Source organism: Pongo abelii, chromosome 2, assembly GCF_028885655.2.
Source record: "Pongo abelii isolate AG06213 chromosome 2, NHGRI_mPonAbe1-v2.0_pri, whole genome shotgun sequence".
Lineage (NCBI taxonomy): Eukaryota > Metazoa > Chordata > Mammalia > Primates > Hominidae > Pongo > Pongo abelii.
In genome coordinates this window covers 153,023-180,083 of record NC_085928.1, presented here as the reverse complement: position 1 = coordinate 180,083, position 27,061 = coordinate 153,023, and the positions used below count along the sequence as shown (strand labels likewise).

The 27,061-nt window shown below is 37.8% G+C and overlaps 1 protein-coding gene across 2 annotated transcripts in view; it reads right to left on the bottom strand.

Annotated features, from left to right (window-relative positions):
- Positions 1-27,061, bottom strand: part of DCBLD2 (discoidin, CUB and LCCL domain containing 2) — a 101,599-nt gene extending 74,538 nt beyond the window's left edge. Inside the window, exons 1-2 of one of the 2 annotated variants that reach the window (XM_009238658.4) lie at positions 26,233-27,061; positions 6,640-6,867 (exon numbers count right to left, since the gene is read on the bottom strand). In XM_009238658.4, the coding sequence (XP_009236933.4) occupies positions 6,640-6,867; positions 26,233-26,437 (433 nt within the window). In that variant the 5' untranslated portion in view covers positions 26,438-27,061. The remainder of the gene's footprint in view (positions 1-6,639; positions 6,868-26,232) is intronic. The other variant, XM_054551194.2, reaches the window with a different exon arrangement.

Here is a 27,061-nt window from a genome sequence, read left to right as displayed (position 1 = left end):
TTAAGTCACTCGGTCTATAGATTTTGTTATGGCAACCTGAGCTCAGACACTTTAAATTTCCACTAAGATAAGGAACCCGGAAAGGATGCTCATTCTCTCCACTACTGTTTAACGTAGTCCTGGACTGGAGGTATTAGCCAATACAATTAGATAAAAGAATCAACCATAGGCATAAGAATTGGAAAAAAAGGAAGTAAAACTATCTCTATCTACAGATGTGATTGTATATCTGAAAATCCCTAGAAAGTGAATGATAAAACTAACTGAAATAATTTTAAAAACTCAGTAAAACAGCAGAAAAAAATCAACATACAGAAATACAATCTTCACATAATTAGGAACCCGTTACAGGATATAATAGCAAAACAAAAACACCTCCATCTCCATTGCAACAAAGCAGATAAGATGTTAAGGATTAAGTTTAACAAAAAATGTGTAAACCCTACATGAGAAAAAGTTTAAAACAATCTTAAAGACAACAAAAGTAGATGTGAAGAAAGGAGAAAAAAAGAGAGCTCTTGGTTTTGAACATGATAACTCAACATCATAAAGTTAATTTATAAACAGCACAATGTCAATAAAAACACCAACGAGCTTTTTTATGGAATTAGATAAGCTGATACTAAACTTCACATGGATAAACAAACAGGCAGGAAGAGCCAGGAAAACACTAAAAATGAACGTTTCTGAAAGGAGACTAAGCCCTATCAGGCATTAACACACACCATAAAGCCTCTGAAAGCCTTTACAAAACAGTCACATTCTGGTATGTGGATAGATACATCTGTAGAGTGCAACCCAAAGTCCAGAAATAGACCCAAGCACATACAGAACTGCAGTATATGATAAAGGCAGTATTTCAAACCACTGGGACAAAGATAAACTTTTAAATGCATGGTGATGGGACAAGTGGTTAGTCAAATGGAAAACACAATGAGATCTATACTTCATGCCATACAAAAGAAAAAAACCCCGATGTACCACGGATCTAAATATAAAAAATGAAATCATATAATCCCACTATGAAAAAAATGGGTAAATTTATCTTTAGTTGGGATATAGGAAGAAGCTTTCTAAGTAGGACTTAGAATCTAAATGCAATTTAAAAAAAGACTAATTAATCTAACTATTAATACATTTTTAAAAGTTTGCATGGTTGAAAAAAAGTACCATAAACAAAGTCAAAAGACAACTGGCAAATTAGGAAAAATTATTTGTAGCATATACCACTATTATGTTTATAGACTAATATCCCTAAAAGATAATGAGAAGTCCTAAAACCTGAGAGAAACAAAGACCAAGAAAACTTGACAGATGGGCAAATGGTGTGTGCCTGTCATCCCAGCTACTCAGGGGGCTGAGGTGAAATGATTGCTTGAGCCCAGGGGTTCGAGGCCAGCCTGGGCAATATAGAAAGACCTGTCTTTAAAAATAAAAAAAAAACTTGACAGAAAAACGGGCAAAAGACAAGAAGAGATAAAAAGTAAAAAAAAAAAAAAAAAAAAAAAAAAAAAAGCCATCAACATATGGGAAAAAAACAGTTCAATTTCACTCATAGTAAGAGAAATGCAAATTACAACTATACTGAACACTATTTATCATTATCAATTGGCAAAACTTAAAAGATATGACAACACACTTTGTTGGGAAGGCTGTGGAAAACAAGCATTTTTATGCTATGGAAATGCAAACTGGTATAACTTCCAATTTGGCAATGTCTAACAAAGTATATAATTTACCTTTTGACTCAGCAATCACTTCAGGAATCTACACCAAAGTCACCTCTAAGAATACAAAAATAGTTTGTAATTGTAAAATATTGAAAGCAACCAATACAACCATTCATAAAAGAGTGATTAAATAAACTATGATACATCCACATGATGGAGTTCTATATTGCTTAAAAAGAATGAGGACTATCTCTACAAAATGATGCACAGTGATTTCCAGAAAACATTGATAGGGAGGGAGAAAGCAAAGTACAAAAGAATATTGAAAGAATGTTAAAGTTCGTATAAGAAAGGAGAAAACAGAAAATATAAATGTCATTTGTATAAAGAAGTACAGAAAAGATAAAACAAAGACTAATGCAATTGGTTAGCTACAGGGAGCGAGTGGAGATGGGGTTAAAAGGATAGAAGAAATGCACTGTAAAGGTGACGAATGTCACTTATCTACCTTTTTGTACAGTTTTAACTTTGAGAATCATGTTAATGTTTAACATATTCAACAAAAAAGAAAGAAAACCAACAAGGATAAAGAAAAAACCTATAATGGAAGATGAACAGAAAGACATGAACCAAACCATATTTCAAATGAGTAACATAACCACAATGAAGGGCAGGTGGTGGTGGAGTAAGAACCAGCCCAAAGAATTTTTTAATGTAGTATTTAGACTCTAAGTCCTCAGGTACGAATTCTAGGTAGCAGGCTTCTTTCAGTTCGAGTTATGGGTTAGCAATTCTAAAACTATTTTCTGGTTATAGCACTGAACAAGTAAGTAAATACATTACAGGTAATGGGAGCAAGATTTCTCACTGTCAGACAAATGAGTTAGAAAGAAAAATAGGAAAAGGATAGAATGAACCCTATAATGTTGCATTAGTATTAAAGGTATCAGCATAAACTCATGCTCTTTAATACAAGCAGATAAATATAAAAAGATATAACACAGGTACATGTACATTCATATGTATATACAAATGTCTGTTTACTAAATCTGTCTGTTGATAGGGCATATGGTAGCTCATTGGTCTAAACCTAGCAACCAGACATTCATTTCTAATACCATTCTCCACTAAAAAGAACCAGGGTTGCCTGAAGAAATGGCTGATTCTAGGGCTGGAGCAGGGCAAGCACAAGATAAACCTAGAATATCCTGTGCCGGAATATAAAGAAGTACTCAAATAATGATGAGGACATCACCAAAGGACATAGGAGCTAGCGTGAAAAGGCTCCCACTGGAGATTTGGGACAATCTGAGCACCAAAATAATGACAGGAAAGGGTGATAAGTGATGGCCTAACACAGGAATCCATTGACTTCACACTGATATAAACAAACAAATGGGAGAGAAGGGAAAGATCCTGTTTTTAGTAGGAAAAAAAACCTAATAAATACAGAAGGAATAATGAAATTAGAAAATAATAATTGATTCATACAAGATTAATATGTCCCAAATCTAGTGGGTATAAGTTTGATGAGTAACAGGATATTTCCAACATTTCAAAGAGTCTCCCAATCAGACATGTATTGGTTATGAAGAGCAGCATAGCTGCAGTGTAGAAAACTGGGAGACATCACCTTAGCCAAAATATCAAAGTTAATAGCACCAGAAATGGGACAAATCAATCTCATGTGCCATGATATGATACAATGAGAACATCGCATCTGTGGTATTCTTGCCAAAAGTCACTGGAATCTAATAATGAGGAAGCATCAGACAAACATCCCACGAAATAATTAGCCCATATACTTCAAATGTGAACAACAGAAACACAGAGAGACCAACGAACTCTCTTCTCCTTTAATGCTTGTTTTCTAAGGGGGCAGTGAGAAAACATGATATAGGGGGAAAAAAAAGATTCAGTGGTATTATCACTGAAATCTTGATGCCCACAATGTATTTGTTTCTATCCTGTAATTCTCTGCAGACCTATCTTAACCAGAATGTTAAATGACTATTCTTGAACTATCTTTATTTCTCTGCAATATGTTAAGAAACTTTTCTACCATTAACCATAGGCTGCTACCAAATGGAGGACCAGTGGGTATATGGTAGGTGTGATGGCGGAAGGGTGGGTACAAACTGAAGCCCAACAGGAACCATCATCACTCAGGCCCCTTGACCTTTCTGCAGCTTTCCATTCACCCATGAGGAGACTAGGAAAAAGCAATGGAAATAAGGGAAAGCTGAGATTTATTAAATACCTATTACACACCAAACACCGCAAAGTATTACTTCTTTTAATCTTCAGACCGTATAGAAAGTGACTATGAAGTCTGGGCAGGTTCAACACTTTGTAGAAAAAGGACTCTCAGCAAGTAACTCCTGGAGCTTTGACTAGAACTCAGCGAGCAATTTGAAACCGGTGCTCAGAATCTTCCCCACGCCACTCTTCCACTCTACCAACAGTGCCACTATGTATTATCTAAATATATAACTCTCTTGTCTTATTTTAACAAAACCACTTTTCTTTATTGGAATTTTCAAAATTACACAAAAGTAGAAAGAAGAGGGTGTAACAATTCCCATCTGCCCATTACTCAGCTTCACCAATGTGCCCTTGTTTCTATCCTTCTCCCTATTTCTTAAATACTTAAAAATAAATCCTAGACATTTGAACTTGAGAATGTCTCTAACAAATTAGAACTTAAAAATAATTTTAACATTATTACATCTAAAACAGTCATTCTTTACCATCACTGAATGCCCAATGCTTGAAATTTCTCTGATAATCTTTTTTTCTTTTTTTGAGATGGAGTCTTGCTCTGTCACCCAGGCGGGAGTGCAGTGGATCGATCTTGGCTCACTGCAAGCTCCATCTCCCGGGTTCACGCCATTCTCCTGCCTCAGCCTCCCAAGTAGCTGGGACTACAGGCACCTGCCACCACACCTGGCTCATTTTTTTGTATCTTCAGTAGAGGCGGGGTTTCACCATGTTAGCCAGGATGGTCTCGATCTCCTGACCTCGTGATCCGCCCACCTCGGTCTGATAATCTTAAAAATATTTTCTTTCAGTGGTTAGCTTGAATCAAGATCCAAGCAAAGTCTACATATTATTTTAGGAAGATATGTAGCAATGTAGAACAGTTCCCTTCCCCCTCCTCCTATTTTTTTAAAATGCTATGTATATGTTGAAGAAACTAGGTCATTTGTTCTACAGAATTTCTCATATCCTTAATTTAGTCCTTACACTCAGTAGAATGTATTTCTCTATCTCCCTTATTTCCTGTAAAGTGTTAGAGGGGTGACCAAACTGTGGTTCACTTTTCCTCACTGTTGCTTAAAGAATGCTCAGGTGGTACTGTCTGCTCCCTACTGCATGTGCAGGAGACATTTACTATCCAGTTATCTTCTATTAGTGTTAATATCACAGTAAGTTTTTCTACATCCTCAGGCGATTTGTATTCCTAAAACTTTGTTCAACACCATATATTCATGCAATACGCACGTGGTGCTCAAACCACCAGGTTAATCAAGAGGTAATTGAGAAGCACCAAAGTTTATCAATCAGCAGCCTGGGAGACAGGGCAGGAATTTTTCCTCTGGTAGATAAGAGGCCAAAAAGTAAAGAAGAGATGAAGGATTTCACTAGAGATGGAGAGGAAAACAGAGGATGAACATAGCATGGTATTTAAACAACAGTATACTGGATTCCTATTATAGTTCTGAAGGATATTTTACACACTGGAACCAAAAAATGTTTCTAAATAAACTCACAGAGAATTCCTAATTTTGTAATGTTAGTTCACCCAAAAAGCCTTACAAATTTTTCCACCTTTCTTGCTTAAGAAAGGTACTGATGCCTAAATCAAAGGTTTTTAACCTTGACTGCAAGAGATTTTCCCAGGAAGCGTTTAAGATACTGAGGCCTGGGTTCCACCTAATCAATTCTGATTCAACTGGTCTAGGATGGTAACTGGGTTTATGGTATTGTTTACTACTTAGGTGGCTCTAATATGCAGCTATAACTGAGAACCACTGCTCTTAATCAAGAACAACAACAATGGCCACTACCATTTACTAGGCATACATTATGTCTTAGGTGCTGTTTACTTTTCTAAGCACGTTACACATACTAGTTCATTCCCTGTATTTTTTACAAGAGAAAAAATGGAGTGGTCAGGTAATCCGGCCAAAGTCACACAGCAAGCTGATGAGAGTTATGCTTTAATCCCAGGAAGTTTGGATCCAAAACCCTTGCTTTTAATCACCATGCTATACTGTCTCCTAAGCATTAATTATACTTGTATTCTTCAATTGCAAATAAAACTATGAAAGGAAAACATTTTTAAAAATGAGATAATTGGCTTGGTGCAGTGGCTTACGCCTGTAATCCTAGCACTTTGGGAGGCCGAGGTGAGTGGATCACCTGAGGTCGGAGTTTGAGACCAGCCTGGCCAACAGCCTGGCCACCATGGTGAAACCCTGTCTCTACTAAAAATCCAAAAAAAATTAGCTGGGTATGGTGGCGAGCGCCTGTAAACAGCTACTTGGGAGGCTGAGGCAGGAGGATAGCTTGAACCCAGGAGGCGGAGATTGCAGTGAGCCAGAATTGCGCCATTGCCCTCCAGCCTGGGCTACAAAAGCGAGACTCTGTCTCAAAAAAAAAAACAAAAACAAAAACAAAACAAAACAAAACAAAAAAAAAAAACAGAGAGAGAATTAACTTCCTCCTTCTTAGTAGTACAGTGGCATCTTGGGCAAGTGTACCAATATGTGCTTATTAGAAAAGTAAATAAAGTAAACAGACAAGAATCTTCTCTTCCCAAAAGATTCAAATTCAAAATTTTTACACATATTCAATAATTTCCCACATAGCACCTTATGTAGTATGGTTATTTAATGTTAATATCAAAAAATACATCACTGAGTCGATGATGTATTTACATGTACATTTACAAAAAAAGTCCTACCTATTTCAGTTCTGCTGACTCCAATTCCATTATAAATTCTCAAGTAATTAAAGTGACAAGAATCAGAATCTTCAATGTCAAAGTCACCAAATTTGATGCGAACTCTCTCTCCCATCTTTACACGGATCTCCCATTCACAAACAGTGCTGTTGGGATAGGTCTGTGGGTAGTTTATGGATGTAAGGGTTCCACTCTCAGGGCCTAGTACAGTGTGTCCACATCCATCACCTTTAAAAAAAGTGAAAAGAATGATAAATTATTCTCACATATTTTACTTCCTCTGTAACGATTTTTTGTAAAGATTTAAAAATATGTATGACATCAAATATTTTATACCACCCATACTTTCTATTTTAATTTTTTTAATGGACAAATAATTGTACATACTCATGGGGTTCACAGTGATGTTCTGATACATATGACATATAGTGATCAGGGCAGTTAGCAAATGCATCATCTCAAACATTTATCACTTGTGTTACCTGAAACTACATAATTTTGTTAACTATAGCCATCCTGCAGTGGTAGATTCCTCCTATCTAGCTGTAACTTTGTATCCTTTAACAAATCACAAGACCTGACATTGTTCTTAGTATATCTATTGACAGGAGCCAAGAGAAGACAAGTTAGGTCAAAATAATCAATGGTTACTTATATAATTTATAAGTTCAAGGAGATTTCAATTCTGAACAAATAAAAGTAAATATAAATTAGTAGTCACTAAATATACATATACATGTTATAATAAATCCAATCTTCAAAAGAAGAGCAACTTAGAGTAATTGTTCAAAAAGTGAATGTAAAATATAAAAATGTGATCAGCTTCATCTGTTTACAAATCATGAACCAAAATATCTGTGAGAAGCTGAATGACAGCTTTTTTTTTTTACTTTTTAAAAGTTATACAAGTTCTGGGGTACACGTGTAAAACGTGCAGGTTACACAGGTATACATGTGCCATGTTGGTTTGCTGTGCCCATCAACCCGTCATCTACATTAGGTATTTCTCCTAATGCTATCCCTTCCCCAGCCCCCCAGCCTCTGACAGGCCCGGGTGTGTGATATTCCCCTCCCTGTGTACATGTGTTCTCATTGTTCAACCCCCACTTATGAGTGAGAACATGTGGTGTTTGGTTTTCTGTCCTTGTGATAATTTGCTGAGAATGATGGTTTCCAGCTTCATCCATGTCCCTACAAAGGACATGAACTCATCCTTTTTTATGGCTACATAGTATTCCATGGTGTATATGTGCCACGTTTTCTTTATTCAGTCTATTACTGATGTACACTTGAGTTAGTTCCAAGTCTTTGCTATTGTGAATAGTGCCGCAATAAACATACGTGTGCATGTGTTCTTATAGTAGCATGATTTATGATCCTTTGGGTATACGCCCAGTAATGGGATGGCTGGGTCAAATGATATTTCTAGTTCTAGATCCTTGAGGAATCGCCACACTGTCTTCCACAGTGGTTGAATGAATTTACACTCCCAACAGTGTAATAGCATTCCTATTTTTCCACATCCTCTCCAGCATCTGTTGTTTCCTGACTTTTTAATGATCACCATTCTAACTGGCATGAGATAGTATCTCATTGTGGTTTTGATCTGCATTTCTCTAATGACCAGTGATGACGAGCATTTTTTTCATATGTCTGTTGGCGGCATAAATGTCAAGAAGTTGAATGATTTCTAAAAATACTATGTACGAAAGATTATGCAGATTACTGACTGTATTACAGACTACAAGGCACTCCTTCTTGAAATTATTAAAGCAATATTTAATGAAGTTTAATTCTATATTTACTGAAATTTAACTTTTTAGTAGTTCCTCCTGCACACCTTATTTTTTCCCTATAGAATAAGGAGAAGTAAAATTAAAGATTTGAAAAAATGACCTTTATATATTGGCAGCAGCATTATTTGCTCCAGAAATTTATTCAGCAGCTAAATACAGAAACTTAGTTAACAACATGTTTGTAAAAATGAAATATTTGCATTCTTTATCATAAAGTTTGTATTTTGTTTTTACTGAGCACCCAGAAGGAAAAATTAATGATCATTTAGGAGTTTCCGCAGCTGCTCCAACTGTACTGTTCAGCATTCCGTAACAATGAGATTCAAATAAATCTCTTTCTAGTAGGATGATGAATATATGCTTTTAAAATAACAGCATTTTGTCCTTCAAAACAGTTATTTATAAATCACCTTTTGGAATAGTACAGCACTTACACAAAAACTATACTAAAAGTGACACTGCTGAGTTCCAAACTCAATATGGACACAGAGGGCTGTAACAGAACTTTCTACTATGTTATTTTTAAGAACAAATGTAGTGCTAATATTTGCTAGAAAAGACAAAAGCTTTCAAAAGCCTATGAATAAGAACTTCATATAGTATTTAGTAAGTGGTGGATGCTAAATAAATGTTTATTAATTGAGTAAGGAAACTGTACATTAATCTATGAAAAAGTAATTTCAAATTAGCCTCAAAACTAACTTTAATGATGGAACAACTTTGTACCTAAATTCTTATGACAATACTTAAAAATCGTATCCTTGGCTGATAAAGAAATGCTATTGTTGAATCCATATTAGTATTGCTCCTTAGTCTACTTTTAAAGGTCAGTACTAGAAATCTGGCTTTCTGAACAAGTATCTCTCACACAAAGCTTAGTTTTTAATCAACATTAAATTTTAGCTATCTTCTATACTTGCTTTCATTTCATACACAAGAACTAGGCATAGCAACTCAGTACAAAAATATATAAGGGCAGAATGTAATAAACATGTGGATTTTTGTGCAATATATCCACTGGTCTTTTGCAAATATAAAATGTAGGATGTTACACAGTCCATAAAAAAAAAAAAAACCACAAATTTCCCCTGAAACTGGCATGAAAATACCTTGAATATCTCTGCTGGATAACATCTAAATTAAAAACAAAGGGATACAAAAAAACTACTGTGAAAATAAATGAATTGTAAGATAAATAACTCTTAAACAATCACTAACATTTTTCCTCAGAGGAAAAAACTACCACCCTAAGACAGAGTTTCTAACATTATAAAACTAGTCTGAAATGCCCTTACTACTGAAAAGATGAAAACATTCTTCCCATAGGTGGTTCAATCTTCAAAAAATAACCACTGAATAAACGAAATAACTCAAAATATAAATGCACGTTCTTTAGTAAATAGAAACAAAGGCAGCTTTTTAGGTGATTGAAAGTGTAGATGAATTTCAGAAACTCAAGAATTTTCTATTAACAGCTGAATCTACGACTTTGTAGTGGCAGATTGTCACACTTAAGGTATTCCCCGTAGGCTATTATTCAACTTACGGTTGTCATTTAAAAATGATTTTTACAAAGAGTACACGCAGAGTGTTAGGAGTAATTTTTAGACATCTTATGCTCATGTTTGATTCTCAATAAATACACAAAACATTTACTGCCCTTTCCAACATGAAGGATAATTTCTACAAAAGTTAACAAAAGAAATACTAACTGATGAAAAACAGGACTTTGCATGCATGCTGATGAAGAAAATAATTACAGAGTTGTCTTTTTTCATAACCTTGTGTAGGGGGAGGGCAGGAACAGTCCACAAGTAACGTGCCAAGAATGTTCTAAAATATGTGATGGAGTTCAGAGCTTCCTCCTCTTGCAAGCAAGATGATATGCACCAGAAACTAAAGTTAACAACAGGTCTCCAATCTACAGCAATGAACAAATCTGAATGTTTTGTATCTCAAAAAATATTTGACAAGTTTAACCTGACTGGATAAATAGCTTAACTAAGCACCTACTGCTATGAAGTGTATGTTCAGAATACTCCAGTTCAAAAGGGAAGGCTAGGCATATACACATGTTTTTTGCTTATTCCAAAAGAAATACCTGTTACATCATGACCCTATACACTCTCGCATGCACGCTCATGACCCATTAAAATACTTCATGACCCCTAATGTGTCCCCAACTGCAATCTGAAAAACACTGTGCTAGGCATGCAAAGGTCTTAACATTGAATTTGCAAATCAAGGAAAGACCTCGTTCTCATTTTCACCCCTAAATTAGAAATGTGTTTCCAGTTTATTTTTACAGTTCTTAAAAGTAAAGCCTATTCCACCAAGATACTTAAAATACAACAAAATATTTAAAAGTAGAACTAAAATTGGGAAAACATTCTTGATCAACCAATTATGTAATACACTTAGAGCAGTGATTCTCAGAAGGTGGGTTGCAGGGCAGAGGAGAAGAGGACCCCACAGAAGCAATTTTACCTCCCATTTGGCAGTGTCTTGAGACAATTTTGGTTGTCACAACTGGAGGGGGAGGGGTGTTATTGGCATCTAGTAGGTAAAGGCCAGAAAAGCTGCTAAAACATCTTATCATGCACAGGAAGAGTCCCTCAGAACAAAGAATGATCAACCTTAATAGTGAATAGTGCTGAGGTTAAGTGCTGACTTAGAGTTAAAGCTAGAAAATCTCAGAAAAAAGATCTGTTTTAGCTCTTGGCTGGGTTCCATTTGGCCCAAAGGGTAATGCTGTTCTATTCACTAAGAGACTGGTTTCCCCCCAAAGATCAGCAGTTATACTAAAGAGTTTTATATTCTGACTTTCCAATTTTAAAAAAAGTAAATGGAATGTTTTATTTTTCTTTACGTTAAAGAAAAATATTCTTTTTATTAGTCTACAGACCTCAAATGATACGTATTTTTTCTGGGTCAGGAGCTCTTAACATTAGGAGGGAAAGGGAGCTAACAGTAATCATCTCTGACTGCTATTAATTCTGAGTAGCTTTGTACACTGGGAAGAATAATGATCTGTGACCAGGCTACACCACCTACCATTATTCCTTCTCATAATGCAGAATTGACAAAAAGTATAACTACCATTGGAAAAAACAACGTTCAGAGCACCAATCCATACATTCTCACCAACTCCAACTTCACTAACTTTCTCCTTCTCCAAACTCCATCAGCACTATTCACTGACAGGTTCTCTTTTTCATCTTCCTCCTTGACATGGTCTCCACCAGACTATAACTGATCAAAAAGGATAGAAGCCTGTTAACCTAATTTTTGAATTTTAATTTTATTTCAGCTAAGAAAAAACACTGGAATTTAATCTTACTGCTTCTTTGTTTGGCTGCACATTTATCTAGGGAATTACTCATAGAACATGTGCTCACTTCCTCTGAAGAGTGTAAGGTCAGATGTGTTAAGCCAGACACAAATTTTGATATTATTCCAGGAAAAAAGCCTTTTTTTTTTTTTTTTTTTTTTTTTACTACTTATCCCTAGAAAAAAGAGAAAGAAAATTAAACATATTTAAGTGATAATGAATTATTGCAACAAAGAATGCATGCTTTTTTAGGCTACTCTAATTAAACTCCAAATCAAGTGTGTTTTTTGTTTAAGTATGTGCTTGTGATGCTGATTCCATATGACTTTCCAGCCACCCCCAGATTTTAGCCATATCACTACTGATAAATTACATTAATTATATTCTTATATATACATTACTGAATTTTAATAATATGAACATTGTGATTTCCAAAATTATTTCCTTTAACAGCAAATACAAATGCAGTATACACTTGCACAAATACGCCAAAAATGGAGAGCAAAGGTTTAAACTTTTCCAGTGAGTTTTCAAGGTTTTTTTTTTGGTGAACTGGTGAGTCTGACTATACTTGCTCTAAATGACTGTCACTTTGGTCACGTAATACATCTGTGAGATCTTAAAATGAGAAAGCATGGAGCTTTTACGAAACAGAAAAGTGTTCAGAAGAGTAAGTTGCAACTGTTAACTAACATATCTGATCTCATTTGGTTACAATAAAGTTTTTATTATTTGGTACTGTAAATTTTTAGACCAGAAGTACTATATCAACCTTGTAATTGTGAAGTTTGTTAAGGTGCATCACTACAAATCTCAGATAATTCAAATACTACTCTAATTTCACTTAATTTTTTAATGTCCCCTTTAACCCTGGTAATTTTCCTTGTTCTGAAGTTTTGTCTGAAATTAATACAGCGACTCTAGTTTTCTTTAGTGTTCACAAGGTATATCTTTCTCCATCCCTACAGTTTTTAAATTGTGGTAAAATATATATAACATAAATTTAGTATTTTAAATATATTTCGCTTTTTAAAGCAGTTTTAGGTTCATAATAAAACTGAATAGAAAGAACAGATATTTGTCATATATCCCTTGCCCCTACACTTGCATAGCCTCCATCATTATTAACATTCCTGACTAAACTGATATATTTGTTACAATTGATGAATCTACACTGATACATCGTTATCACCCTGAGTTCACAGTTCATATTAGGGTTCACTCCTGGTGTACATTCTATAGGTCTAGACAAATATATGACATGTACCCACCACTATAGTATCATACAGAGTAGTTCCACTGCCCTAAAATCCCATGTTCCACCTGCTCATCTCTACCTCCCCCAAAACCCTGGTAACCACTGATCTTTTTAGGGTCTCCCTAGTTTTGCCTTTTCCAGAGCATCAAACAGTTGGAATCATATAGTTTGTAGCCTTTTCAGGTTGGCTGCTTTCACTTAGTAGAATGTATTTGTTTCCTCTATGGTTTTTTGTGGCTTGATAGCTCATTTATTTAATTTTTAAAATACTGCATAAGATGCACATGCATTCAGAGTCCAAAGAGGGTCAATGTAACAATTTTTTTAAAAAGACATTGCCCCCAGCTTCATTCTTTTTAAGCTCAAACTCATCTCTGCATGTGTGATAATCTACAAAACTGAATAACATGAAGGAATGTGAGCTATATATAAATCCTCTTCAACTCCACCATGCACATACTCTACCTAGAATGCAACGGTAATACACACTGGAGTCATACAATCATTTTAAATGTCCTCTCTACCACTCACTATGACCTTGAAAAGGTTACTTATTGCTGCTAAATCACCGTTTTGCCAGGGGTAAAATGGGAATATTAACAATTCGAGCTACCAAGGTTAAGACTTAAACGACATACCATATGAAAACAACTGGTGTCAAGGTCCTAAGCCATAACAATGTGCTCAATAAATATTTGTGAGTACTATTATTGTCATAAAAGACCAGAACAGCTTTTGCCCATTGTTTATTGACCCAGTACACTTGGCTACAATCTGGCTAAAGTTAAGAGAACAATGGCACATTATTTTAGGAAATTTAAATTTATAGCAGCTTTAAAGCTTCTAGTGTCTTGTAGAAAGTATAAATTTATGAGAAAGTAATGCTCACCAATCAACCCAATGACCTCTACTGCAGTTCAGTAACTCACTCTCAGGACCACAACCTGGACTTTATTTTTGCCGTTATTGGAAACTACTTCCAACTCTGAAATCTTAAAAACTTTAACATCTCGCTCTTCTGGTTACAGTCTCCTGACCTCTCAGCTCTCTTACACCCACTGCATACTTTCTGCGAACTGGATTTCTCTCTCTTTTCTCTCCATATGTTAAGCTGATCCTGGCCTCATTTCTTTCTCTACCTAGTCTGGGCCTCACGTCCAATATATTAACTACACTCTTTCTGATACCTTCGCTTTCTAGCCACTGTATTCTTCTTGAGCATATATGTGCCTGGCAAAAGCTCCACCCTAGATCATTAAATAATTTCTCTTTGTCAAAGAGTTGAGCACTATAGAGAGAGATAAAACTCACAAAACCCAGGGGATGAGTGTCATCAGATAGTAATGGGTTCCAGCCTCAGATGGGCACTCAAAGCCTCTCAGTTTTCTCTTATTTGGTGGTACTCAAAGTCAAATCAATGTTAGAATCACTTACAGGCTAATTAAAGGTTCTCAGGCTCCTATTTCCACCTCCATGGATTCTAACAAGTATGTCAGAAAGATGACCTGAAACTTGGAAATAGGGTAAAAAAAAAAAGTGTGCAGCACATCCTTTAAATGTCATAAAAAGCAAAAGCCACTCAAAGTTATAGGGCAAAATAATTACCACCTGCTATTTAATGCTGATTAAAGGTTGCAGTCTTGGTTGCATGTTAACTTACAGATTGCTGTTTGGTAAAGATGCACATAATTTCTGTATAGTTGAAAAAATAACCTATAGGTAAAAGTTTAAGGCTTTGTTGGCCATTAATCAGTTTTGGCCATCTAATGCAGCAATCATATCCTAACATTGCCTATAAACACCTAGCTTCTCAAATACTCTATGGACAGTTTTAACATTTTACTGATTCCCTCATTAATGAATGAGCTGAACAAAATATTTGGTGTGTTCATCTTATATTTGCAAGACAACTGATTTTGCCTTTTTTGCAAATTATAACCTGTAATTGTAGCTCTTCAGTGGGGCCTTGGATCTGCAGTTTTACAAGCTTTAAAACACTAAGGGTAACAACTAAAAACACACAAAACCTCCTTCCACATGGTGTCCCCTCACCACCCCCATCTACCATCTTTTTTCTGACTTTTTCCTTCTTGTACATGGATTTCTTTAGTTGCCTATGCTTGATGTCTTCTTTGCCTCCTTTTCTAATGTCAATGCACTGCAATTCACGTTCAAGACTGTTGTGGGTTGAATTGTGTCCCTCAAAAAGATACATGTTCAAGTCCTAATTTTTGGTACCTACAAATGTGACCTTACCTGGAAACTGGATTTTGCAAATGTAATCAAGTTAAAATGAGGTCCTTCTGGATTTAGGGTAGGCCCTAATCCAACAACTGGTGTTTTCTAAGAGGAGGAAAGTTTAGACAGAGATGCAGGGAGAACCACATGTAACCACAGAGGCACAGACTGGAGTGATATATTACAAGCCAAGCAATGCTAAGAGCTGCAATCACCAAAAAGCTAGAAAGAGATAAGGATCCTACCTTAGAGTCTTAGGAAAGAGCATGGCCCTCTGCACACCCTACTGTCAGAATTCTAGCCTCCATAACTGTGAGACGATAAATTTAAGTCAACTAAGTTTGTGGTACTTTGTTACAGCTGCCCTAGGAAACACACAGATCTACATATTCAATGAAACTCGTCACTAAAGCAGTCAGTTTCTGAGCTGCCAAAAGCTAATGGAGAATTTTCCATCCTTATCTTTTGTTACCTTCTGCAGCATCTGGCATTGCTGGCACTTCCTTCTCTCGCTTCCTTCATATCTTCCCTCCCTCCTTCTTAAATCTCTCCTCCCATGTCTTAATTCCTTTAACCCTCCAACTGCATCTCGCAGACACCTTAACTGTATGTAACCTTGTTACTACCAGCTGTTGATGTTGCTGTTCTTCAGAGTTCTTTCCCCACTCTGTATTCTATGTGAGCAATCTACTCCTTGACTTCAGTTACCACTAAATGGAGAAAGCTCCAAAGTCTTCAATCTTATCTATATACATACTAAGCGCTTTTGCTCAGAAGTTCCACAGCATTTGAAACTCCATATGTCCTACGCATTCAATGAACAACCTCCACATGTCCAGCAGTGTGCTACTAGGTATTAGGAACAACAGTAAAAATGTCAGATAAGACCCTTGTCCTTACAGAGTTTACAATATAGGGAGTAAGACAAACACAGAGTCATTCCACGGATGATGAGTATTAAAGGGAAGTAATGAGTGCTTCAGTGTGAGTGTGAGAGTGTGTGTGTGTGTGTGACGGACAGACGGAGAGGGAGAGAGAGAGAGGGAGAGAGAGAGCGGGGGGGGGAGAGAGAGAGAGAAAGAAAAAGAAAGAAAGAAAGAAAAGAAAAAGAAAGAAAGAAAGAAAGAGAAAAGCAAGCAAGCAAGCAAGCAAGCAGCTAGGTAGAAATCCTGGTGAATGAGAGAAGTGGAAAGCAGAAAGAGGAAGAAGATTCCAGAAAGAAAAATCTCAATATTAAACTGACTTGGCTCTCTCAAATTTAACTAATCATTATATTTTATACTTTCTATCTCCTTAGCAGTTCTAAATTTAGTCCCTCTGAACAAGTGCAGGCCCTTGCAAAGTTCTCTAATAGGTTTCCCCACTTTCTATCTTTTCTCCCTCTAATCCACTGTCCACACTCCAGCCAGAGTTTCTTAAATACTAACTGGGTCATGCAGGTCCCTTATTTAGAGATCCTTTAACTGTTTTCCACTGATGATACAACAAAGTTCAAATGCTTCAGCCAGGATCCAAAGGCTATCATAATCGGGCCCCTGATTCCCTTTCTGGTCTCATCTCTTCACTTTTCCCACAACCTCTTTGTTCCACAGTCCTGAACTATAGGTGACTCCCCACGTGCTCCACGTTCTCACCTCTGTGCCACTGCACTTGACATTCCACTCTGCCAAGAATAACGTCCCTCCTCCTTTTATCCACCTAGCAAATACCTATTCAATGTTATTTTCTTTGTGAAACCTTTCTGAAGCTCCTGGTGTTTCTCCCTATTTCCATAATAATATCTTTCTGTACTTAATATGCCTAATTATGCATATTTATGTCAGGTTACCATATCAACCTACAAAATTTGGTTAGAAAGGCAATGCATTCTATTCACCTTTATAAGCATACACACAGAAATAAAACATACAAGGCTCTTAGCACATGCTGTTGAATGAGAAATAAGCCTAAACTAATTGTTATGGTAGACAACTAACACATTAGAAAGTACATAGGCTTTAGGAGTCCAACAGACTTAGATTCAAATTCTAGACATGCCAGTTTTCAAGCTCCTGGACACTTAACCTCCATAAGCTTACATACCCTAACCAGTATACTGGTGAGGATGCAACTACCTCACGGATGAGGATACCACCACCCATCTCCCAAGATAAATGTAAAGGTTCAATAAGAACTTCTTTAAAATACAGTGGACTCTTTATGAATGTAACACTCTTTCTCCTAGAAGAGGATGCCTCTGTTTATCTAGTACCCCGCCTTATCCTTCTCTGGAACGTGCTCTGCAGTTCCCCAACAGTTTTAACATGACCTCATGCCCCCTGGTTATTTGACTGGTCCAAGGGTGGGTACTGAATCACACTGGGCCAACGTGAGGGCCAACTCACCCTTTCCTGGACCTTGTACAATAGGGAAAATACAGAATTTCTCCGTCTTAAAACTGTAAGCCTTCGGGATTGCCAGCAGCCATGATTCCTTCCATAAAGAGAAAGCCAGACTGAAGCAAGAGGGAAGAACTAAGCTGAGTCCTTGGTTCCTGAAGTCTAGCTGCATTCCTGCCTTCCCCTCTCTATCCTCCCAATAGTTTCTCCTTCTGCCTTAATCAGATACGGATTTCTGTTCTCTATAACCTCAAAGGTCCTAACTAAAATACTCTTCCTCCATGCATGCAACACAATGTCCACCTCACATCCAGACCTATAAAGCTGGCTTTTAGGATGCCAAGAGTAGACAGAAACAAAGGTATGTCAGGAAAGAAGAGATAAAATGATCTGAGATGGTGGGGATCAAAAAACACTGAAGCACATCAACAGGCAGAAGGCTGAAGAGGCAGAGCAAAGGTCAAAAAGGAGAGCACAGAACTCATATTAAGGTTTGGGTGGGCTGGAGACAGTCATGCCTTTCTGTCACATTCCTCTATCGCATGCTCTGACTCCTCTCACCGAGCTGGGGGTGGAACAATAATTGGGGATAAAGGGAAGAGGGATGGAAAAGTGAGTCTTAGTGGAAAGGAAACATATAAAAATGGAAATTTTAACTGCAGAGTAAAGTGAAACAAAATTTTCTTTCACATATTGATTCATTCATTGAACAAAAATTTACTTGCTACCCAGATTCAATCCCAGCCCTCGTTACAGTCTAAAAAGAAAGATGAGTTACATATTTTAAAATATTTAGAGTAGTAACGGGATGTCAAGTTCAACAAGGCTATTATTTAAATCCAGGTATGTCCAAGTCCAAAGCCTCCAGATTTTCAAAGACCACTGTAGTAAGAAAAAAAAAAAAAAAAAAAAAGAAACTAATAATAAAGATAGGCAAAGCTGCTTGGTTTTTCAAACTAAAACAAAAACCAAAACAAACAAAAATGTGACAGTGTAAATGACAGTTTCAGTAAAGCAGAAACAAAACCCTTGCTTTTTTATTGCAAGGGTTAAAAAATAAATTAATAATTTAACAAATATCTGCTGTGTGCCAGTCACTAAGAAAATATACAGCACAAATGTAGACTACCATTTAGAAAGCTCGTCACTGAAAAAAGCAGAGATACAAGGTACCACAAAGCATTGAAAAGAGATATGTAAAAGCCAGTGGCATTTTGAGCATGTTTCCAGATATAAAGTAAAAGTGCCATAAAAGTGTAAAGCATACCAAAACAAAATTCACATTCCCCAATGTAGCAGTGCTCTGATAAAGAGGAAGAGGACAAGGTTTCAGGCAGGAGGAAGTCATACTGTGCAAGGATTAGGAGCAGGGCAGGAGTTCGGCTGTACAAATCAGCTTTACAAAGTGAGATAGTCTGCTAAGCAGTAATCCCCACTTGTGACTTGATTAGCCAGATCTCATTTGTGGCAGATCTAATCATGATGACCACACTACTTAATCTTGTAACTATGAGCTATCCAGAACCAGAGAAAGCAGATAGTGGGGATTATCACATGGGCCCAAGTTTGGGAACTGTCCAAGATCAGGGAAAGGGCACTGTTGAGATGATGGATCTGGGGTGCCTGAGCTGAGAAGAGATAACCAAACCTAGTGACAGACAAATGAACCAGGTGAAAGAGGAAGCACCTGAGGCTAATGTCAGGCCTAACACTGCAGCTATAAACTCCTCAGTCTGCCCCTCAATGGGAAGTCCTCCACAATACGTTCCAGCCTCCATTTCTCATTACTTTTCTATTACACCAGATTAGTGAAGCTACCTGAATGCTCCCCAGGAACACCCACTGGCAAGAAAAAGGAGACAGGCAACTACTAGAACAAAAACTAGGGGGATTTTTATAATATTGGAGATGCCTATTGAAGTCAGAAGCTGAAAGCGTGCAAAGGAGAAAGTTTGCCCAAATTGCTGGCACTGATTTAAGCTGTCACCGTTGTTAAGGATGACCCATCTGAGGGGAGCAGAGCTTTCTAAGTAGTAGCCATGTCTATGTTCAGAATTTCAGCTTGAAAGACTCCTCTCATAGTCAAGGGTGTGCAGCAAAGGGCTCTTCCTCCTGGGAAGAGGTGGGACTGGGAAAAGCTGGGAAGACTGTTAGGCTCTGAGCAAACAGGTAGTAAGGGTCAAGACATGGCTCTGTTCCCGGCTCCTGAACTGACCACTAATTTATGGGGATTAGGCAAAGGACAACAGCATGAAGTGCATGCCGGTGCCCAGGGATGAACCAAATAATGTGGTTAGGGTAGCAGATTAACTCTAGAAATGGGGTTTTTAATTCACATAATTTGAATGACAGACACTATGATAAGTATTAGAAATAAGAAAATGAATAAAACTCTCTCCACTGGCAGGAATAAATACTTAGAATACAGTGTGGAATGTATTATCTGGAGATGAGTGTGTAGGGACTGTTCGAGAACTCTTCATAAAGGGATGATACCCAAGAAGGGTTTTGAAGGCTGATCGAGAGTTTACCGAGAAGACAAGGAAAGTAAGAGCATTTCAAGTAGAGGAAACTGCATATATAAAGAGGTTAGTATAGGGAACAAGGTAAAATGGCATGAAATTATATCTTAGAAGAATAAAATTAGCTCAGTCTCATATCTGAACTATACAGTGTGAGAAGTGCTGGCATTAGATTAAGTCAGAGTGAAAGGGAGGGACCAGACTGTGAAAAAAATTACATATATGATATGCAAAGGAGTTTGGACAGTATCTTATAGATGATAAAGGGGCTGCTGGCAACACTATGGAAGTCATTAACACAGCTCCAAGAGGAAAATGCCCCAGCATGTGGTACCATGCCTGGCCCACAGTAACCAACCAACAAATGTTTTTCCAATAACTGGGCAGACACAGGGCAAGAAGCAAACAGTGGAGCACGACCAGAATGAGTTTTGCTACTCATTCTAAAAGGGTGGGCTTTCACACTCCCACTTTCCTGACTCCCCATGTTCTAGTCTTATGATCTTACTCTTCAAATATCTGCTGTTCCTTGTGGACAAGAAACCTACCAACCTTCAAAGCTTACCGCTCTAAAACCACTTTATCAGTGAGGCATCTCCTACTTCTCCAGGAGTTGTGAGCTCTTTCTGCCTTATACAACCTTCTTATAACCTTCCTTGATTATTATTATAGTAGGCGTCTCCTGCTTCTCCAGGAGTGGTGAGTTCTCTCTGCCTTACATAATCTTCTGATATCCTTCCTTGGTTATTATAATATATATTCCAACTTGAATTACTTTCTCAGACTGTAGGTTCTCTGAAGACAAAACAATGTTTTACTCTTCTCTGAATGTCTCAGGACTATACTGAGGTACATGCACACTCTCTTGAGAGTTCACAGTTGGTACCCCTTCATACTGATAGTTCTTAACGAAGAATGATAAGGAGTGCCAATGTCTTCTCTTTGATCCCAGGCGATTCAGTTTTGAAGGCAAGGTTGCACACACCCTACTCAACAAAAGCCTTGCAGGGAATTCTGGGCCATTCTCCTTAAAAACCAGTTGAGGGAACATGCATCTTGGGATTCTCCCATAATTCAAGTAGCAAATCAAAGTTTTTCTTTCAACTACACACCCATCAGGGTGCACGTTCAGCTGGTGAATGTTTTAGTAGCCCTTGGAAATCATCCAGTATCTCATCAGCTTCAATGGGTACTGCACTGGCACTCATTAGATACTAGTTTATTTGAATATCTGTATTTTCTGTCCTTATAGGTTATACTAATTTAACCCAAATAATGAACTGAAAAATTCGCATATTTGTTTCTAAACGTTTTGAACTGAAATACTTTCTCAAAGATTTTTCTCCAGAATGAAGAATTCAATTAAATACAATAACAGCTCTGAACAATATAGTAATTACTTTATAAATACTGAATGTCTTATGATAAAATTTTGCATTTTGAAATTTTTGTTTTACTGTATTTTGTAGGTAGGCTTATGTGTGCTAAATTAGCCTGTAAGTTAATTTTAAATGAACACACTATTAAAATTATAACTACATAAGATTATGCAGGTATGTGAATATGTAATAGAAAGGAAAATTAAAAATTATAAGTCGATGGATTAGTAGAACTGTGGATAATCATCTACATTTTTAGTTTTAAGTAATAATCGTTGTTATCCATACAATATTTTAAAATAAATACAAAGTCCTATGGCCATAAGGTTGTTATAAAGAAAACCGAATCCAGGAGCCACATCAGAAAAATTGCCAAATTGTCTCACTTCATATTTCAACAATCACACTTAGCAAATATCACTATCTTTATGAAGCTTTTCCTTATCCTTCTACTGTTAGGTCATCATTCCATATCCTTCCAAATATATCAAGAAGTGGAAGCAGAAACTGTCTACCTGTATGCATTCAATTAATGTCCAACATTACTACCTGAGCTTCACTTCCCAGTGTCACTTTGCTAAGTGTAGTCCTAAATTTAAATTCTACTCCTATGTAAATCTAGCCCTTTCCCATATACATGATCTATTAACTTTTGGAAATTAATTTATTTGTCATTTTAATTCCAGTACTGGTATTTTACTTATGCCAATTCCACCATTTTAAGATATTTTTACATGTTTGTCTTTAAAATGAAGCTCAGATGTTCAAATGGAATTATCAACTATCCCCAGGGAAAATAATATGTTCTTTTTGTTTCTAACACTGAGAAATCTACCTATAATTTACCTGCAATCTTACAATCAATTTTTCATTTACAAGTTTCAAAAATGTGGTGTTTCAATCTGATCATTCACACGTGTGGAATGTGTGCTGTTTCTAATTTTCATTTTGTAAAATTAATTAGAAATATAGCAGAAAAGGATGCTTTGATTAATTTGCTTCTGAACAAAACTGGATAAAAGCCCCAATGTTTTATCAGACAAAGAAAAGACAACGGAAATTTCTAAATTAACCTAATGTCAATGTGAAAAATAATTACAAATGTTTATTTGCAGAGAGAAATAAGTTTTTATTTTCTGGCAACTCACAAATATTGTTCAAAAATACTTCCCTGCATCACAAGCAAATCAAGGCATTCCTTGACAGAATATAAACTTTTTCACATATTGGTTCCAAATATGTTCAAATAACTGAAACATCCTTTTTAAGAATGAACCTGATTTGTTTCAGATTAAATTAGCAAAGAAAAACTAACATCTTCACAACATGTTATATATTAATAGGCCCAAACAAATCAGGCTTAATGGTTTTTAAGAATTAATTCCCTGATATTTTACCATGTTCAAATTACATTCTAACCAAGAAAGTAGGCAAGCCTTCCAGGATACAAATGAGGAAGCTGAGCTCCTGATATGAAGTAACCCAAATTCCTAGAGTCATAATAGAAACCAGAGACCTAAAATCATAGTAGACCATCAACTTCCTATAAATTTAATACAACAGCAAATATGCTACCAGCATAAGTTTCACCAATTTAATTTTTTTTGAGATGTACATTTTACAGAAAAAAAGTTTTCAATAAAAAAGATTTCAAAGACCAACTTCTTGATATCCAACTTAGAACTCTACACAAATACAAGCCATCTGTGAAACATCAACATAATAAATAGAGGTAAACAGAATACATTTATAAATTTATAAGTGAAACACAACTGGTTAAAATACATCTGTTGTGAAAAGTCGGTAAGTTTTCAAACTAATGATACATTTTATTCGGAGCCAAATAAAAAGAAAGGTCATTGTGAACAGAAAATCTATTGAGGAATAGCTATGTATGACATTAATTGGAATGAAGGTAATATATTCTGCTATTTCAAAATGATGTCAGAAAGAAAAAAGACACTGAAGCACATTTCTACCTCTCCATACTAGATGCATTTCTACCTTCAGTTGTCAAATGAAGAAAAAAAATCTATCAAAGAAACCTTTTTTGCAGTTTAATTTTTATTCTGACTATATGCGAATTACAGAAAATTTGGAAAAGTATAAAGAAATATCCCACAATTTTACCACCAAAAGACAAAAACTGTCAACAGTTTATTTCCTTCCAGTCTTCAGACTTCTTATAGAGTAAAAACTCTACCTTGTAGCTGAACATTAAAACGTGTACAAATCCCATTAAAAATTCTAAAGGTGTTTTAAACAGACTTCTTTTCAGGTTATGTGAGGGAATATCAGTAGACCCTAAAGAACATCTGTTAGACTGGGAAGACAGGCTTAAAAGGAATTCCACCACAGGCTGCTTTAGGGTCCTTTGAGTAAAAAATTTAATTTTTAAAAATGAGGAAATTCAAGTCTCAAATAATTCTGAGTTTTCAGATGATGTATACGTAATTAGCTCTTAATTTATCAACTTAGTAAGATCGAGATTAATGATGATCATTTATAGCTATTTTAAGTTTTTCCCTTTGCAAAATTCCTGCATACTATCAGTTCATTTATAGTAAGCTATGAGATAGGTATGCATTCTCATCTTAATGATGTAGAAAACTGAGGTACAAAGAGATTAAATATTAAATGAGTTAGCAAAATTTACCCAAGTAATTTAGAAGAACAGAACTAAAAAAAAAATTCTTTTAATTATCAGAATCATTTCTATTTATGTTGATGTTTACATAAGATGACACTGTTAAAGAGAAATGTATTTGTTAAAATGTTCTGGTAAAAAAATTATATTAAACCTTAAAAAATGAAGTAATGTTGCATGTCTGATTAGACTGGCTTTTTTTTGACACAGTCTCGCTCTGTCGCCAGGCTGGAGTGCAGTGGCACGATCGCTGCAACCTCCGCCTCCCGGGTTCAAGCGATTCCCCTGCGTCAGCCTCCTGAGTACCTGGGACTACAGGCATGCACCACCACGCCCGGCTAATTTTTTGTATTTTAGGAGAGACGGGGTTTCACCATGTTGGTCAGGATGGTCTCGATCTCCTGACCTCGTGATCCGCCCGCCTCAGCCTCCCAAAGTGCTGGGATTACAGGTGTGAGCCACCGCGCCCGGTAGACTGGCCATTTCTAAAAACAAGGCAATCCCTCATTTGGAAGGGAGACATGTAACTGATTCTATACTGTTTCAAGATTTTTTTTAATAACATGATACAAACACTATCAGATCCAGAAACAAGCAAAACAGAGTACTCTGCCTATGGAATAATATGCCCTCCTGCATCAAGGTACCTTATATTCTTTGTGTCTCAATTTCCTTACGTTTGAACTGGGATAACAATAACTATCTCAGCTGATTGTAGTGAAGATTCAAGGAGTTAATAAACCCAAACCACTTAGTCTAGTTGTTCCCGCCACAAAGTAAGCCCTAAGTATTAGCCATATATAAGCCTGTTTTCCCCTCTACCAGGAGGGAAATACATCTCTACAATGGAAAGAAGGATTTCACATTTTAATATATTAAATGCTGATGATGTTCAGTAATTTTAGAAGACGATCTAACTAAAACCTAAATGCTAAGCATCTAAATTTTGAGTTACTCTATATAGAAATGTGTCTAGATATAAGGGGTCAGTTTGCCAAATACGTTTTTTCCTTATAGTTACAGAGATTATATTTCTACATGCCTGTCAAGGTTCGGCATCTTCTTAATGACAGGCCATGATTCCATACTTTACTGAAAACCATGAGAGCAACATAAAGCTGGGCTTAAAGGTAGAGAACAATTTTCTTTTTAAAAAACTCTCTTCCTAGGAATAAGTAACAATCCAATCCTTATCCTTCCCACTGCAATAAAATGGAAAATGCAATGGAAAAATCTGTTCAAAAACTGATGCCAAACTGATTCAAAAAGTGTGGTACACTACGGGAAAATAGTACTAAAGGGGAAAAAAAATCACCCTGCATTCTCTTTCCATTATGATAACTATTTAATAAACAGTTTTGCTTGTTTCTGGAACAGGTTTTTCAAGGATTGTAGGTGGAAAAAAAAAAAGTTTTGTCACTTTCTGGAAAGGCTTACCTTTTTAATGTGGAAAGCTTCACTTGGGCAAATTAGCATAGCGTTGGGTCAGACCCAGTGTTTGACCAAGGCAGTCTAGACCACTAGCCTCAATGATGGATTGTAAAGAACACGTTCTGAATCCAAGACTCAGAGATAAGCAGAAACTATTCCATTCGCTTCAGAACCCGGGCTCTTTCACAAAGGATGATAATCACCACCACTTACCTTTAATAGGCTTAAGATGCTATTTAATTAACCTGCCTTCCTACAGTGTCCATCCATCGGTGCAGCTTAACTTTAGGGGTCATTATCTCCAAAGGTTCTTTTTCCTCCCCAAAATTTTCCCCAGAAGGACCTAATATCAACGAGGCTTTCATAGCAGGGTCTCACGTCCCCCTTTCAGAAAAATAAATGGCCTTGCCAAAAAGTAAAGCCGCGCCAACTTGGGGGACAGACGGGCAAGAGCCTGCCTTTGCAACTCAACCCTGTGAGTACGCAGCCAGGTCTGGCCACGCACGAAAGCGCACCGCGCCTCCCTGCAGCGTCTGCAGATTCGTTCAGCGGCCAAGAGACCCGATGCCCCGACGGAGGTTCCCCCGCCGCTCACTCCCCTGGGACCACTCACCTTGCTGGGCTCCAGCGTCCTCGAGCAGCAGGAGCAGGACAAGTAAGAGCAGGAGGAACAGAGGCATGGAGAAGGAGGAGGAGTTGGAGCAGGGAGGGAGGGAGCGGGAGAGGGGGAGCGCGGCCCAGGCGGGGGCGGCGGCCGCGGCCCGGACTTGGGGACACTGCAGGCAGCGCCTGGCTCTCACCACCGCCCGGCTAGCCATCGCGGCGGCCGGCAGTCCGCCTGCATAGTGCGGGTGACCCGGCAGCCCCGCGCGCCTCTGGCTGCGGCACCCGACCAAAAGACGGCGGCAGCGGCGGGAGAACGAGAGGCAGCCCTCGCCTCACCCCAAGCCGGGACCCTTCCGCCCCTCACCCCGCTTTCACCTACTCCTCCTTCGTCCTTTCCCTCCGCTCCCCGCGCCGAGACCCCAGGCCGGAGCGCAGGGGAGGGGAGGGAAGGAGGCGGAGTCCTCGAGCCGCGGAGGGCGGCCGCGGCGGAGCTAAGGGCCGCGCCTTCCGCGCCGCGCTCCTCAGCAGGGTCGCCGCTCGCCGCGCTCGCCCGCGGCTCCGGCTAGCTGGCAGGCAGGCCCGCAGCCTGCTCCCTCGCGCTCCCTCTCACGCGCGCGGCCACGCCCCCTCGGGGCCGCAGCCAATCCTCGGCCAGCTCTGGTCCGTCTCCTTCAGTGAAACCCAATCAGCATGCTCGCTCCTCTGTCGACCCGCTAGTTCTCCGGCCCATTCCTCGAGCTCCACCGCCCCTTATCTGCCTCTTCCAATCCCCTTCGGCCTTTGGAGGCGTCCCACCCGCCTCCTCCAATCCGGGTCCCGCCCTCAAGCTTCGGATC